This window comes from Ursus arctos, unplaced genomic scaffold (genome assembly GCF_023065955.2).
Source record: "Ursus arctos isolate Adak ecotype North America unplaced genomic scaffold, UrsArc2.0 scaffold_8, whole genome shotgun sequence".
Taxonomy (NCBI): Eukaryota; Metazoa; Chordata; class Mammalia; order Carnivora; family Ursidae; genus Ursus; species Ursus arctos.
The window spans coordinates 64,403,255-64,419,452 of record NW_026623100.1 but is presented as its reverse complement, the minus strand read 5'-3'; the positions used below and the strand labels follow the sequence as shown (position 1 = coordinate 64,419,452).

At 40.2% G+C, this 16,198-nt stretch overlaps 1 protein-coding gene across 2 annotated transcripts in view; it reads left to right on the top strand.

The window, feature by feature from the left end:
- Window positions 1–16,198, top strand: part of GPN1 (GPN-loop GTPase 1) — a 19,177-nt gene continuing 2,979 nt past the window's right edge. The window contains exons 1-12 of one of the 2 annotated variants that reach the window (XM_026521186.4): window positions 1–139; window positions 818–911; window positions 3,640–3,679; window positions 4,498–4,564; window positions 5,264–5,301; window positions 6,963–7,041; window positions 7,257–7,351; window positions 8,295–8,340; window positions 8,972–9,118; window positions 10,236–10,318; window positions 11,794–11,833; window positions 12,671–12,761. In XM_026521186.4, coding sequence (XP_026376971.1) covers window positions 29–139; window positions 818–911; window positions 3,640–3,679; window positions 4,498–4,564; window positions 5,264–5,301; window positions 6,963–7,041; window positions 7,257–7,351; window positions 8,295–8,340; window positions 8,972–9,118; window positions 10,236–10,318; window positions 11,794–11,833; window positions 12,671–12,761 — 931 coding nt within the window. In that variant the 5' untranslated portion in view covers window positions 1–28. Of the gene's footprint in view, window positions 167–817; window positions 912–3,639; window positions 3,680–4,497; window positions 4,565–5,263; window positions 5,302–6,962; window positions 7,042–7,256; window positions 7,352–8,294; window positions 8,341–8,971; window positions 9,119–10,235; window positions 10,319–11,793; window positions 11,834–12,670; window positions 12,762–16,198 lie in introns of both variants that reach the window. The other variant, XM_026521196.4, reaches the window with a different exon arrangement.

The window sequence follows — 16,198 nt, the reverse complement described above, 5'->3', positions numbered from 1 at the left end:
TGGTAGAGTGGGCGGAGCCAGGAGAAAGATGGCGGCCCCCGCGGAGGCAGCTGAGTTGCAGGCTTCGGGGGGTCCTCGGCCCCCAGTTTGTCTGTTGGTGTTGGGAATGGCGGGATCTGGGAAAACCACCTTTGTGCAGGTGACGTACACGGCGCGGGCGTAGTAGGTGCGCGCGAGAGGTTGTCAAGTGGTGGGCGGAAGGCCAGGGAGAACGGGAGCGAGGTCTCTCAGGGGAGTTGGAGGGGACCCGCGTGTGGCTTTAAGGAACTTGCCAGCAACTCCGGTTCCTTCCTAAGCTGGCCTTTTTGGACTCTTCTTCGCACCCGCAGTTCATATTTGGTACACCTTACCACGTTGTTCTGGAATTATCTTACCGGTAAAATTGCCAACTCCTCGAAGGCAGAGGCTTACATATCACTGGCAATTAATACAGTGCTAGCACACAGGCTTTTGGTGTGGATTACTGAAGAATTATTTCCTGCGCAGTTCTTATGTTTCAAGCACTGGAGATACAGCTATTGAATTTGACGAGGTTCCCGCTTTTTGGAGCTAATATTTTAATGGGAGTGATAGAAAAAAAACCTCACACAAATCAAGTAAATAAGTGATCGAGAATAGGGCAGACTCTGTTAGATGGGTGATAAAGAAAAGATAGCATTTATGAGAGTTGAATGTTGGAGGTGAATATTGGGGACGAATATTTCAGGTAGAGGGAAATGTAAGTGGCAGAAGTCTTTAGGTGTGATTGATAAAGGAATCTTGGCCCCTTATCATTACCTCTTTGTGTCACTCCCTTCCTCTTCTCATAACTCTGCAGAGGCTTACTGGACATCTGCATAGCCAAGGCTCTCCACCTTATGTGATTAATCTGGACCCAGCTGTACATGAAGTACCCTTTCCTGCCAATATTGGTGAGTAAATTGTAACAGAACTGTGCGAAGTCCCTCAGAAAATGGAAAGCCTCCAGCCCACCAGTCTTTAATGCTTTCATTTTCATTTTTTTTTAAAGATTTTATTTATTGAGAGAGAAAGAGAGAGAGAGCAGGGGGAGGGGCAGAGGGAGAGAGAGAAGGCTCCCTCCATCCCAGGACCCTGGGATCATGCCCTCAACCGAAGTCAGACACTTAATTGACTGAGCCACCCAGGTGCCCCTCATTTTCATTTCTTCTAAACTACTTTCATTTTCCTTGAATTTCCTAGAATCTCTAAATAAGCCTTCTCCCTTATTCACATTTTCCTTTGTTTACTCCTTTCCCTAAGTTTATTTCCTTACCTCTCACTGTTATCTCTCCCTTCTTTCTGACCAGTTGGTGTCAGGCTATCGTTATTTGGGATAATAACAGTCCTCTCACCTCAAGGTCATAAAACCTTCAGCAGGCTCTGATACATAAACCTGTTTTTTTAGTTTCTTTTCTCAAAAGTTTAGAGAAAGGATTTTTGTGTGGTAGTTCACTTACTGATCTATAGGAACCTTTCTTCCACTCCCAAAGTTACATGGGAAAATGTGTATATATATGCATATATGCATTGTTTTGGGGAGAGGTTTCTAGTTATCATCAAACTTTCAGAGAATTTGTGACTGTGAAAAAAATTAAGAGTGGATATGATTCAGTGTTACGATTCTTTTTTTTTTTTTTTTTAAGATTTTATTTATTTATTTGACAGAGATAGAGACAGACAGCCAGATAGGGTACACAAGCAGGGGGAGTGGGAGAGGAAGAAGCAGGCTCATAGCGGAGGAGCCTGATGTAGCGGAGGAGCCTGATGTAGGGCTCGATCCCATAACGCCGGGATCACGCCCTGAGCCGAAGGCAGGCGCTTAACGACTGAGTCACTCAGGCGCCCCCAGTGTTACGATTCTTGTTAGGATCTAGGGGCCTCCTGATTTCCAAGGTGTCACTGTGCTAATCCTCTCCCTCTTTGTCTCTTCTTAATCCTTTAAGCTGCTTGTACCCCAATCATACTAATAAAGGAAAATCTTGTTAAGCAGAGATCATTTTGGGAAGAGTTTGGGGAAAAGTTGATATCTTTTCATTTAAAGGATGGACTTCTATCTGTTGATAGATGACTGGATAAAGAAGATGTGGTATATATATATATACCATGGAAAATTACTCAGACATAAAAAAGAATGAAATCTTACCATTCGGGATAACATAGATGGACCTAGAGGGTGTTATGTTAAGTGAAATAAACCAAGACAGAGAAAGACAAATACCTTATGATTTCACTTATATGTAGAATCTAAAAAACAAAACAAAGCAGAAACAGACTCATAGATACAGGAAACAAACTGTTGGTTACCAGAGCAGGGAGGAGTTGGGAGGTGAGGGAAATAGGTAAAGGGGATTAAGAGATACAAACATCCAGGTATGCTGTAAGTCATGGGGATATGACATACAGCATAGGGAATATAGTCAATAATATAATAACTTTGTATGGTGACAGATGGTAACCAGACTTATTGTGGAGATCATTTTGAAATATATAAAAATATTGAATCATTATGATGTAAACCTGAAACTAGTAAGATACTATGTGTCAACTATACCTAAAGTTTTAAAAAAAGATGGAATTCTAATAGTTGGTGGGGTCTACAGGCTGGTAGACAGGTTTAGTTAGATATTACCAGATGCATTAATTCCCTTTGAAAAATCATGTCTGCATTACCTTCGTTACCAGTAGGCAGTTAGTAAATAAACTTTTTTCTTGATTTTAGCTCCCTTTTTCTTTTCTTAATTTTTATTTTTACTTTTATTTTAATTCCAGTATAGTTAGCATTCAATATTATATTAGTTTCAGTGTACATTATAGTGTTTCAACAATTCCGAATTTTTTTTTTTAGCTCCGTTTTTCTGTGCGTATGGTCACTGATAAGGTATTTAAGTTGTACAAAACTTCTCCTGGGGCGCCTGGGTAGCTTAGTTGGTTAAGCATCCAATTCTTGGTTTCAGTTCAGTTCATGATCTCAGGATCATGGGATCGAGCCCCTCATTGGGGCTCAGTGGGAAGTCTCAGTGGGAAGTCTGCTTGAGATTCTTTCCCTTTCCATCACCCTCCCTCTCTGCTCCTTCCCCTGCTCTTGCGTGCTCTCTCTCTCAAATAAGTTAAGGAAAAAAAAAAATCTCAAAATCAACCCCCCCCCCCCCAAAACCCCCAGCTTGGCCACATTACTTAAAAAACAAACAAACAAAACTTTTCTCCTTGTCTCAGACCATTTCTACCATAACTTCTGAGCTCTTAGCTAACATTTTTCATGGGTTACTTCCCGGTTATCTTTTGTAAGGAAGGAAACCTTTGTGAAGCTGGGGGGAATTAGTAGAAGAGAATTCAGACAAGGGAAGCCTGAAAGGCTGGTTTCAGCTTCTTGCTGGGAGAGTAGGTACTTCTGCCTTTCTGTTCTTCTCTTCATGATCTTGTTTTTTTTTCCCTATCACAGTTAGATGACCTTAGCTTAAAAATTTAGAAAACACATTTGAAAAGTAACTGAGATATACCAAGAGAGAAACTTATTTCTTTTCCTCAGAGGAAGCAGAGATGATTTGAGAGGCCCATTGTCTGAGGATACTGTAGGTGGAGGGTCTCAAACTACATTGTTTCTATGTGTTAAATTCCAGTGAATTCTTTTTCTCCCCCCAGATATTCGTGACACTGTGAAGTATAAAGAAGTCATGAAACAGTATCCTTTTCAGCATCTGCTTCGGTGCTGACTCATCCCTGACTGGTTACTGTCTGTTTTTTGTGGCTTTGAGAGTGTTTTTGCATTTCTTTGTGAAATATACTAGCAAAAGCATTTAATTGCTTTAAAGTAATTTAATTAGGAGGATGGAAAGATGAATGGGAGGAGAGGTATTTTTAGGTGATTAGAAATACTGTTTCAGCTTGTGGTTTCAGTTCTCTTACCATCTTCCCGGACTACCAGGCTGTTGTGAATAGAGAGCATGGAGAGTGAGAGGCTAGCTGGTGCTGTGCCTGGTTCCACAAAGTAGTATCGCCTTGGAGGCCAGTGCCTCCTCTGACTGGGAGACTCAGAAATGAGTAGGTTTATTTAGGAGGATCAACTCTTAGTACATTGCTGTATGAAATGTGCACTTTCCGTGTAGATGGGTCTAGTGGATAGACTAATTCTAATTAGCAGGTTGCTTGATCAGTGAGGATCAGAGCAAGGAGTGTGAGATCTTAATGATATTTTAAGATGATCTTAATGGCTAATGCTATTAAGCTGTCACTGTCAGATCCATCTATCTTTTACATTTTGGTCACCTTAATTTCTTCATTTTGCCTTGGCATCCCCAAAATGATAAAGGAATGAGGAAGATGTTGATAATGAAAATTCCTTGTGAGGTTAAGATTATGTGATATGTCAAGGATTAGCTGCCAGTATCCGTTCATGGAACACTAATGTTACAATGCTGTTTGTGTGAATGATATCCTAAGTGTGAATTTCATCATCTAAATTGATCTGTAAGTAATTTAAATCCTCAACTTAGTATCCAGGTATGGGCTTGGGCCCAATGGTGGTATAGTGACATCACTTAATCTCTTTGCTACCAGATTTGATCAGGTATGTCTGTCCTTACTTTATAGGCATGGCTGTGTAAAAACCTGTGACTTTTAAATGCCTTAGCTTGCTCACATTGAGAGAGAAGAGCAATAAACTTGGATATACATAGAAAATAAGTACGCATTTTGGTAGAGAAGTAGGTTATGATAGGATGATCAATGTTGTGAGACACTTCACATTTAGCATTTGTGACGGCCAATAAAACAAAAATCCAGGTTCTTTTCTTGATCTTGGCTTGTAGTGTCACCTTGAGGATGGAGTGGAGGGTTGGGGAGTGGGACGGGCTAGGAGGCATAGAATGGAAAGATAATGGGGCTTTTTACATGTGACAAATAATTGTCACTGTTTAAGTTTTTCTCTATCACCTACTTCCATAAGAGTGTTTTGTAATCACTAATTTTTTACCCTGATGTCACTCCGTGGGACAGGCTGTTAACATTTTACTGAAGCACCAAGAGATACATCCCGACAGTGACAGATCGTCTTTACCTTCTCAGGACCTTGCAGTATACTCTGGGGTGTTGCAGTGCTACCGGTGTGGCTGTGTTTCTTTAGTTCATTGAGTTTATTAGGTGGTGCCCTGAGATTGAGAAAACAGAGATTGAATAGTTGATAGTGCCTGTAAGGCAGGCTACCCTGGAAAGGGTGATTTTTGTGTTGAAAATGGATCCTGTTGTATCTGGCATCTTTTTCTTTTAGGTGATGAAATTTATCGAGAAGGCCCAGAACGTGTCTAAGTAAGTCATTTCAGTTTAACACCAATTTATTACTCTGTAGTTGACATGTCTTGAGGATTTCAGGATACCATCAAACTCTGAAAGGGTGTAGATTGAGATGAAACCATTAGAAGTGAAAAAAAAAAAAGTGGGCAAAAAAACCAACCAAACAAACAAAAAATCCACATTAAGGTGATATACAGTGAAGAGCTAGATTTAATAGTATCCTGCCCCCAATCACTGTTATATATGCCCATGGCTTCCTAGGAGGTATTTTTTGAAACTTTGTCCAAATTCAGTTGTCTACCTGCCTTCTCTTGGGAAAACTCCATTTGTTGGCATTAAAATCTCTGAAACACCTTTCTAACCCTTGTTTAAAAATAAATCTTAAAAAGAAAAAAAGACCATATGCTCATTATAGAGAATTAAAACCATGCATAATATTTAAAAGATGAAACTATTTCACCGTAATTCCCAGTAGAAATAACTGTCATCACTATTACTATTATATTGTGTGATATTATTTTATAATGTATAACAAATAGTATTATTATATGTATTATTGTCATTATTACTATCAGTGACCATTATTCCACATATGTCCATGCATATATACGTAGAAGGATGGATGGATAAGGTGTTTCACAAAAACGTTTTTATAAAAAACTACTAGAGGTAGTTTAAAAAAAAATAATAGCTTTATTGAGATATAAATTCACATACCAAAGGTCCATTCTAATTTTTGAGTATACAGTGTAGTGGTTTTTAGTATATTCATAAAGTTATATACTGATTACCACTATCTAATTTCCAGAACTCTCTTTTCTCCTCAAAAGAAACTCTATACTCATTAGCAGTTCCTGTTATTCTCCCTTCCCACCCCAGCTCTGGTGGCTGCACAATTTTACATTCTCACCAGCATTGTGTGAGGGTTCCTGGTCCACACCCTCACCAACACTTGTTATTGTCCTTGTTTTTGGTTATACCCATGTCAGTGAGTGTGAAATGTCTCATTGTGTTATCAGATTTGATTTATATTTCCTCAGTGATTAAAGATGTTAAACATCATTTTATGTACTTTCTGGCCATTGATACGTATTTGGAGAAATGTCTTCAAAAATTTTTGCTCATTTTTAAAAACAGCTTTATTTAGATGTAATTTATATACCATTTAAAGCGTACAGTCAGTGTACGCTTTTAGTATATTCACAGAATTGTGCAACCATAACTGTAGTCACTTTTGCAATATTTCCATCACCTCAAGAAGAAACCCTTTATTTAGCTCTTAACTCCCCTATCCTTCTATTCCTCCTTTTCCTCCACCTACCTTCCCTCCCACCCCCACCCCAAGAAACCAGATGGTTTCCCAAGAGATTTGCCTTCTGGTTTTGTTTATCTCTCATTTTTAATGCAGTGTGTTTCTAAAACTATCACAGTTCCCTGTGTGAGCATTCGCAGCAGTATGTGGACTGCTGCTCCTGCCTGGTAGCATGAATATTGGACATTGAACAGAGCCTGGGGGAACGTGGTATACGTTTTAAGGGCAGTGGGAGGAAGTTAGACTTGACAGTGTGAAGAGGTTATTCCAGTCTCGGGTAACCAGGTGTTCGGTGTTCTGTGTGCAGAATATCTTTCAGCATTGCACAGGTGTAATACTTCTTTAATGGTCATTCTTGACACAGGTATGTCTTGATTGACACACCCGGACAGATTGAGGTGTTCACATGGTCAGCTTCTGGGACAATCATCACTGAGGCCCTGGTGAGTATTGTAGGACTGGTTACTGAGAGTAACTAGAGAGCTGGACTGGTTAAGTAAGCATCTTTTTATTGCATGGGACCGTATGTGGGAGGGAGTTGTGGAAGCTCTGTATACCCTGCCTCAGGTGGTTCTCCCTTGCTAAGGAAGGTGGGAAAAGAGACTGGGGGTAGATCATGAGCCCTTGGACTAAGGCTGTGATTATTTTGTGGCTTCAGGCATCCTCATTTCCAACAGTTGTCATTTATGTAATGGACACATCAAGGAGTACCAACCCAGTGACCTTCATGTCCAATATGCTGTATGCCTGCAGGTAATTGATTGCTGGTGGGCACGCTATGACATCAAGGTGGGAGGCGACCTCTTTCCTCTTCTGTATTTGAGTCCTGAGTGCTTGCCAACCTGGATTTGTGCTCATTCAGATGTGCCCCTCGGTTTAGTAGTTGTGAGCTGGGGAGAGGTTAGAAGAGAAAAGAGGCACGTGTGTTGGCGTACTCTGTGAGCAGCTTCTCAGCTTCCTGCCTTGCTTGTTGCAGAAACAGGCGGTGTGTGAATATGAACCTTTTGGTAGTTGCTCCTGGTTGAATGAAACAAGTCTAAAAAGAATAGTGCCCTCTGGTCTAAATGCTCCCTTTCTGTGTTGTGATATGAGAGATTATGAATAAAGAGATTTATCAATAATTCCACAAAGCACAAGTTTGCCCCAACTTGGTGTCATTAGGGACAAAAGGACATGCCTCACCAAGGTATGTGAGTGCAGTAGACATAGGAGCAAGGCGAACTATTATTAAATCTGAGAGAATTTATTTGGGGGGTACACAGAGGCCATTACTAGCATTTGTGCCTTCTAATATGACTAGAGATTTCCCTTCTTTTTAGATGCAAGAAATCCTAGTCTAAATAGAAATCTGATGACTGATAGCGTTTTTTTGTTTCCATATTTGTTAAATGTTTAAAAGACAATTACTTGGTAAAAAACAACAACCAGACCAAAAACCCATACACAAAAAACAAGGTCAGTATCAAAGCATTATTATTCCAAGAAGGAGAGAGAATGTGTGTGTGTTTTTTGCTTGATAGTAGTGGTGGTTTTTCCTCTTGGGAGAGGAGAGTGTGAGGGCTGTGTGAGAATGGATACCTTTGTGTAGAGTGTGAACCCATTCCACTTCTCTTTACTCAGTTCCAACTCACTGACACTGGGCAAGCAAGAGCTTAAGTGTTTTTTTACTAATAATGTCTTAATGTTTGATTTTTAGCATCTTGTACAAAACCAAGCTGCCTTTCATTGTGGTTATGAATAAAGTAAGTGGATCCTTCCTGTTGTGGGTCAGTATTTCTTTTTCATCAGAACCTTGTGTTATTGGAAGGTTTGGGTAGGTGAGGATTTTCACATGTCGGAGAACAGATTCAAACTTATCTGAAAGTCATGAGCACTTGTATGAAAAAGATTCAGTCAGATTGGATGAATATTTATCACTGGCTCTCATCAAAGTAATTTTAAACTAGAGAGAGTAGCCCCTCAACCAGAGCGTATAGGTTATCCCTCAGAATTGCAACTGTGTATATGGGGGAGGGACTGCTAGCTTATCGGCTGTCACAAAACAGGAAACTTCACTGTTGTTGGGTTGAGAGGTAGGATTCATGAGACTACATGACTTCAGAGCCTAGAATGTGCTGGCATCTACTCTCGCTGTGGTCACTTGGCAGTGGATAGTGAAGGGTCTGCTTCAACCAAGAGAACACATATCTTCATTTCATTATTTATAGTAGTCTTGGCCCTTTATAGTTTGTTGTAGTGGAGGAGGAAATGGGGGAAGCAGAGAAAAAAATATCTGAATAATTGCTTTGTTGTCGCCTCTTAATTAAAATTTTTTTGATGTTTGATATCTAAGCACGTCTCTGGTTGCTGATAGTTGACTTCTCTCTGGTACAGACTGACATCATTGATCACAGCTTTGCAGTGGAATGGATGCAAGATTTTGAGGCTTTCCAAGATGCCTTGAATCAAGAGACTACATACGTCAGTAACCTGACTCGTTCAATGAGCCTGGTGTTAGATGAGTTTTACAGCTCACTTAGGGTAAACTTTCTCCTCTGCTTATACTGACAGTCCCTTCAGACAACCTCTTTACCTGTAGGGCTGGCTTTGAACCTATCTTAGAAAAGAAGTTCGTTACCTTAATAAAAAAAGCATTTAAACATTACTTATTAAAAATTGGTGTTTTGTGGGGTTTTTTTCATTCTTTTGCATGTTGCTGTCCAGTTTTAAACCTGGAGGTTTAAAAGATAAATAAGGTAGGGGCACCTGGCTGGCTCAGTCAATAGAGCATATGGCTGGCTCTTAATCTTGGGGTCGTGAGTTTGAGCCCCACGTTGGGCGCTGAGATTCCTTAAAAAGAAAAAGAAAAGATAAGGTAAAGGCCCTCCCTTTTGAGTTTATGGTTTAGTTTGAAGAGAAGGCTACATACGGAATTGAAACTTGATATATTGTGGTAAGGACCTTGGAGGTTGGGCCTGATGCTCGTGAGGGGCAGATCACTCTTGAAATGAGGAATTTTGGAGGATATAGTATTAGAGGTATGCTTTGAAGGAAGGGTACGATTTATTTTTTAATTTTTTTTAAGATTTTATTTATTTGTGTGTGTTTGTGTGTGTGCGTGTGCGTGTGTGCATGCGCGTGAGAGCGTGAGCACGAGCCGGGGAGCGGCAGGCAGAGGGAGAAGCAGACTCCCTGCTGAGCAGGGAGCCCAATGTAGGACCCAATCCCAGGACCCTGGGATCACAACCCGAGCTGAAGGCAGACGCTTAACCGACTGAGCCACCCAGGCACCCAGGAAAGGTACGGATTTTATAAGCAAAAGTGCGTCGGGGTGGCAGGAGGATGGTAATTGCCCAAGCAAAGGCATTGCGATACTGATTTTTATAGAGAACAGTAGTTGGATTTGACAGGGAATAGATGAGAAGTCTTGCTCTGTGTTTCTCCTAATTCTTTTTTTTCTAGTCCTCTCTTTTCCATAGACTTTTTTCCATGGCTTTTGAGTATGTGTGCTGTTTTGTTTTGTGTTGGCTTCACTCTTTGCCAGAGACTTCTTGAAGTATCTTAACAACTTTTATGAAGATCTTATGATTTTTAAACAAAGTAATGTACACCATTTAAAAATACATGGTTTCCTCAGTGGCAATGATGCTTTTGGCAGGTGGTGGGTGTGTCTGCTGTTCTGGGTACAGGCTTAGATGAACTCTTCGTGCAAGTGACCAGTGCTGCAGAAGAATATGAAAGGTAAGGATAAAGGAAAATCCTGTTGATGACATTTCTAGTAACCTACAATCTGATATGATAGCTGTTTTGCCAGCAAAGCATTTTGGTTTTCATAGTGTAGGTATTATATTTGCCACGTGTATGTGTACTGGATCTGTATGTGTACACTAAAGGGTAACAAGTCCCCATTAACCTTTTTAAAAAATAGTAGTATAAAACCTTCGCTGTATTGAATGATTAAGAGCAGGAGTCTTCAGACTTCTTTTGTAAAAAGCCAGATAGTAAATATTTTAGGCTTTTGTGGGCCATACGATCTTTGTTGCAGTTGCTCAACAGTCATTTTAGGGCAAAAGCATCCATAAACAATTTGCAAATGATTGGGCACGGATGTGTTCCAGTAAAACTTTATTTACAAAAATAGGCATGATTTGGTCTGTTTGCCACATGGGCTGACCCTGGATTAAGAACAGAGACTTTGGAGTCCGACAAACATAGGTTGGATTTCTATTTTCTCCACTGAATAAATGAGTGGCCTTAGCAAGTTTTCATCATTTGTAGGTCACGGATAATAACATTTATTGTTAAGGTTGTTGTGAGCATTATTTGAGAAAATATATCCAAGCACCAAGCATGATTGCTGACACATAGCAAGCACACTTCATGATAAATGGTTATTACTATTATCATGGTTAATACTGGAATTCTGTTTACTTACAGGAAAGTGTAATCAGAGTACTTTCCTCGGGCTGGTGGCATGATAATTGGCTGCTTACTAGCATGTTCCTTTGGCTTCATACTTAGCAAGATTCTAACAACCACATGGTTTTTAGACACATTCTTTTGATTTTGATTCATCAGACAAGGTGTCTTTCTGTGTTCCCAAAGTCTCAGGATAGACCCTTCTGTATCCTTTTGTTATTGCCCAGATAAGCCACACAATTACATACTGGGCTTCCTGAGCCCAACAGGCCTCCTTTTTTTTTTTTTTTTCTTAATTTATTTGACAGAGAGAGAGAGAGTGCACGCATGCGCACACACACACGCACAAGCAGGGGGAGGGCCGAGGGAGAGGGAGAAGCAGGCTCCCCACTGAACAGGGAGCGCAATGTGGGGCTCGATCCCAGGATCCTGAGATCATGACTTGAGCCGAAGGCAGACGCTTAACCGACTGAACCACCCAGGTGCCCCAGGCCTCCTTTCTTTCATTCATCTCAGTTTTATCCAAACAAGTGATGAGCTCATGAGTCATGGACTCCGGACTTAATCATTCCTGGCCAGCAGTCTTTTGTCTCTTTGCTAGTTTCAGTGTGGGGGCAAGCATCTTGACTTTTAATTCCATAGGGACAGAATCTCAGTGACTAGGACTTGTTACATATAATGTTCGGTGAAGTAAGGTCTTCTGTTACTGGCAAGGACCTAGGAAAATAGAAGTGATGTGGGGGCGGGCAGGACGGATTATTAAACAAAGGAATTTAGAAAGTGTTTTCTCTTTCCAGGGAATATCGTCCTGAATATGAACGTCTGAAGAAGTCACTGGTAAGAGAGGAGGCTATTTGTGTATTTTGGGCCACTAAAAAATAACTTCAAACCATGCACTAATCCTCCTGCCATAAATGCTTTTGTTTTGGCTATCAGTGTATCTTTTAGATGTTTGTTATTTAAATTGGTAAATTTGTGTGTGTGCTGTCTAGATGCAGAAGGACCCCCTGATTGTTTTTCTTCTCTTTATTTGAATTTTTTAAAATTTGATTTTTCTTGTTACATTTGTTAAGCACTTCTTAGGTCCCACCCCACTCCTACTCCCGAGGCTCATTTAAGGACTGGTTATAAATTTTTAAGAAAAAAGAAGTGGTTCACAGTGCTTATTCCAAATGATCACTTGGCCTGTCCTCTTCAGCTGCATTGGGTCCCTTACCACTGCTGTGTCTGCTTGAGGGATCTTTTGATGTGTTCTTATGTCCAATTTCTGAAACCTCTAATTCTGTCTGCAGAGTCCTCCCGTCTGAACTTGTGCTTCTCTGGGCCCACACTGCTTGGTGTTTCTGTATCTGGCATGTCTCACCTGCCTCAGTGTCTAAATAGCCTCTAGTATTTGTATATTTAGTCATCTCCTGTTAGAAGTCTGGCATCTAACTCGGGGCTTTTTTTTTTTTTAAGATTTTATTTTATTTATTTTGGAGAGAGAGTGAGTGAGTACGTTAGTTAGGGGGAGGGGTTGAGGGAGAGAGAGAATCTTAGGCAGGCTCCACACTCAGCGAACCTGAGATCATGACCTGAGCCAAAATCAAGAGTTGGATACTTAACTGACTGAGCCACCCAGGAGCCCCTAGGACTCCTTCTTTAATATGAAGATAATTTTCTCTGTGTGTACAGGCCAGTGCGCAGAGCCAGCAGCAGAAGGAACAACTGGAACGCCTTCGGAAAGATATGGGCTCTGTAGCCTTGGATGCAGGGACTGCTACAGGTATTGGAAGATCTCCTGGTGTTCAGAACTAAAAGGAGGATATGCTTACTTCCACTTCTAAGAGAGGGAAAGGATAAAGATAATGTGGTGTTTGAGATTGATCAATGTATTTATTATATCACATTTACTTTGTGTGTGATTTGGAAAGGTAAACTCCTGAAAGTTGTATATAACTATACCACTTTGAGTTCTTCCTCTTTGGGTAGTTTCTGCTTTACTTTGGCAAGATACTCAATATCTTCTCTATTTTCTTAAACACTAAAAAAAAAAATTTAAAGTTGTTAACATACAGTGCATTGTTAGGTGCAGGGTAGAGTTTAATGATTCATTAGTTGCATATAACACCCAGTGGTCATTACATTAAGTGCCCTCCTTAACATCTATCACCCAATTACTCCATCCTCCCACCCACAGTTTTCTTAAATACTTTTTGTTTGTTTATTTTTACCTACTTTCAGATTAACAGAAAAATTGTGTCGCTAGTATAGGAATTACTGTATACATTCAACCAGCTTTGCAAATTGTTAACATTCTACCACATTTACTTCATTCTCTTTATTTTTCTCATGTATGGCTTTATATATAAGCATATAAATGTATTTTTAAACAATATATGTTATATATATATTCTTTTTTGAAATCATTTAAGTAATAGATTTACTTTTGAATATGATTTTTGAATACTTGAGCGTGTATTTCCTAAAAACAAGGATATTTTGTACAAACTCATTACTAAAAATTAGGAAATTAACTCTGATACTGTTGTCTGATATGTTCCTTATTTATATGTAGCCATTTGCCCTAGGTAGCAGGAGAAAATCCTGGATCTGTATTGCATTTAGTTGTCTTGACTCTTGTTCTCCTTCTTTGTTTTTCTTTGTATTTCATGGCAATGACAATTTTGAAGTGTATGGGACAGATATTTTATAGAGTGTTCCTCAGTTTGGGTTTGTCTGATATTCCCTCAGGGCTCAATTCAGGTGGCTCATTGTTGGCTGTGCTTGACAGAAGTGAAGTTGTGATTGTTCCATGCACGACATCTGGAGGCCCACGATGTAGATTTGTCCCATCATTGGTGGTGTTAATTTTGATTACTCGCTTAAAGTGGTGTCTGCCAGGTTTTCATTGTAAAGTTATTTTTCCCTTTATAATATAATAAGTATTTTGTTGGGTGGTGCTTTGAGACAATACGAATATCCTTTTAATTTTCACATGTTTACCCACTCATTTCAGTATCCATTAATGTAATAGAGATAGTATCCATTTTTCTGTGATGCCTGTTAGAAGTATTTTCTGTTTGTCACTTGTTTTTTGACTTTGTCCATGGTGTTATTTTGCCAGGTGAAAGTTTTTGTTTTGTTTTGATGTAGTCAGATTTACTTGCCTTCTCTTTTACTGCATCTGGATTTTGAGTCATAATTGGGAATCCCATACCTATACTGTGTGAAAGAGGAATTCACTAATGTTTTATTGTAGTACTTATATGGTTTCATTGTATTTATTTTTTAAATATTTATTTGAGAGAGAACGAGTGAGCGAGAGAGAGCTCGAGTGGGGGAAGGGGCAAAGGGAGAAGGAGAAGCAGACTTCCCATCGAGGAGGGAGCCCGATGCGGGACTCGATCCCAGGACCGTGGGATTATGACCTGAGCTGAAGGCAGACTCTTAACCCACTGAGCCACCCAGGTGCCCCATTATCTATACTTAAAGATTTTTATTTATGAGAGAGAGAGAGAGAGAGAGAGAGAGAAAACGACCCGTGTGAGCAGGGGGAAGGAGCAGAGGGGGAAGGAGAGGGAGGAGAAAGAATCTCCAGCAGGCTCTGCACTGAGCACGGAAGCCAAGTGGGCCTTGATCTCATGACCCTGAGATCATGACCTGAGCTGGAACCAAGAGTCAGAGGCTTAACCGACTGAGCCACCCAGGTGCCTCTCATTTTCTGCATTTAGATCCCTGATCCATTTAGAGTTTATTCCTGGGTATGGTGTAAAGCATAGTTCTGTGTTACCTTTTCCATAAGCAGTTGTACCTGCCCTGTTTCTCAAAAAGTCTGCCTTTGCCGCAGCGATCTGAGATGCTACCTGTATGGTATACTAACGTTCCGTGTGTACTTGGGTGTATTTTTGGACTTCCCATTTTATTCTTCTGGACTGTCATTTATGTGTCTGTACCACACTGTTACAATTACGTAGGGCCTTTATAGAATGTTTTAATGTCTGCCATGGCTAGTCCCTTTTCATATTTTTCTTTTTTGGTGTTTCCCTGGCTATTCTTGCATGTTGCATGTTTGTTTTTGCACATGAACTTTAGCATCAGCTTATTTTGTTTGCTAAAAAAACTCTTTGGTATTTTTATTGGCATTGCATGATGTACGTTAATATAGGGTCAACTGCAAACTCATGTTGAGTCTCCCTATCCAAGAACAAGGAATATGTTTATATTTTCGAGTGTACTTTTGTATTTTTCAGGAGTTTTCCTCATGTGGTTTTTGCATAGTTCTTGTTAAAATTTTCCAAGTATTTTATCTTCTTTGTTAGTGTTGAAAATGGAATTTTTTGAACCATTATATCTTCAAACTGGTTATGTTTGTGTATATGAAAGCTTTTTTTTTTTTTAAGATTTTATTTATTTATTTATTTGACACAGAGAGAGACAGCCAGCGAGAGAGGGAACACAAGCAGGGGGAGTGGGAGAGGAAGAAGCAGGCTCCCAGCGGAGGAGCCTGATGTGGGGCTCGATCCCAGAACGCCAGGATCACGCCCTGAGCCGAAGGCAGATGCTTAACGAATGAGCCACCCAGGCGCCCCTATATGAAGGCTTTTCATTTCCATATATTAGTCTTTATATTTTGCTAGTTTACTGAATTTTTTTGGTTTTTAATATTTTTTGAAGATTTATTTGAGAGAGAGAGAATACATGCATGGAATGGGAGTGGCACTAGGGGAGGGTGAGGAAGAGAGAAAGAATTAGAAGCAGACTCTGTGCTGAGCAAGGAGCCCAATGTGGGGCTCGATCCCATGACCCATGAGATCATGACCTGAGCCGAAACCTAAGAATCAGTTGCTCAACCGACTGAGCCACCAGGTGCCCCTGAATTTTCTTATTGTTTGAATTAATTTTGTCATTGATTCTTAGGGGTTTCTAGGTTGGTGCTCATACTCAGTATCTCTGCACCCCCACCCACTGGCACTTATGGATGGATTGGCCTTTAAAGGAATGAAGTTGTGTTCACAAAAGCTGTTGCTATATCTTTACTAGACAACGGCAAAGCCACTTGGAGGGGGAGACGCTAGAAACTGTCTGGGTTTACCAGTTATGTGAACTCGCCTGGCTGTCCTTGTGCGCCTCAGCGACATCAATTTCTGTGCTCCTTATCACTCAAGATTATGTGAAGTAGCAGATGTTAAATCTGCTGCAAAAGGTCTTCCATACTCAGAT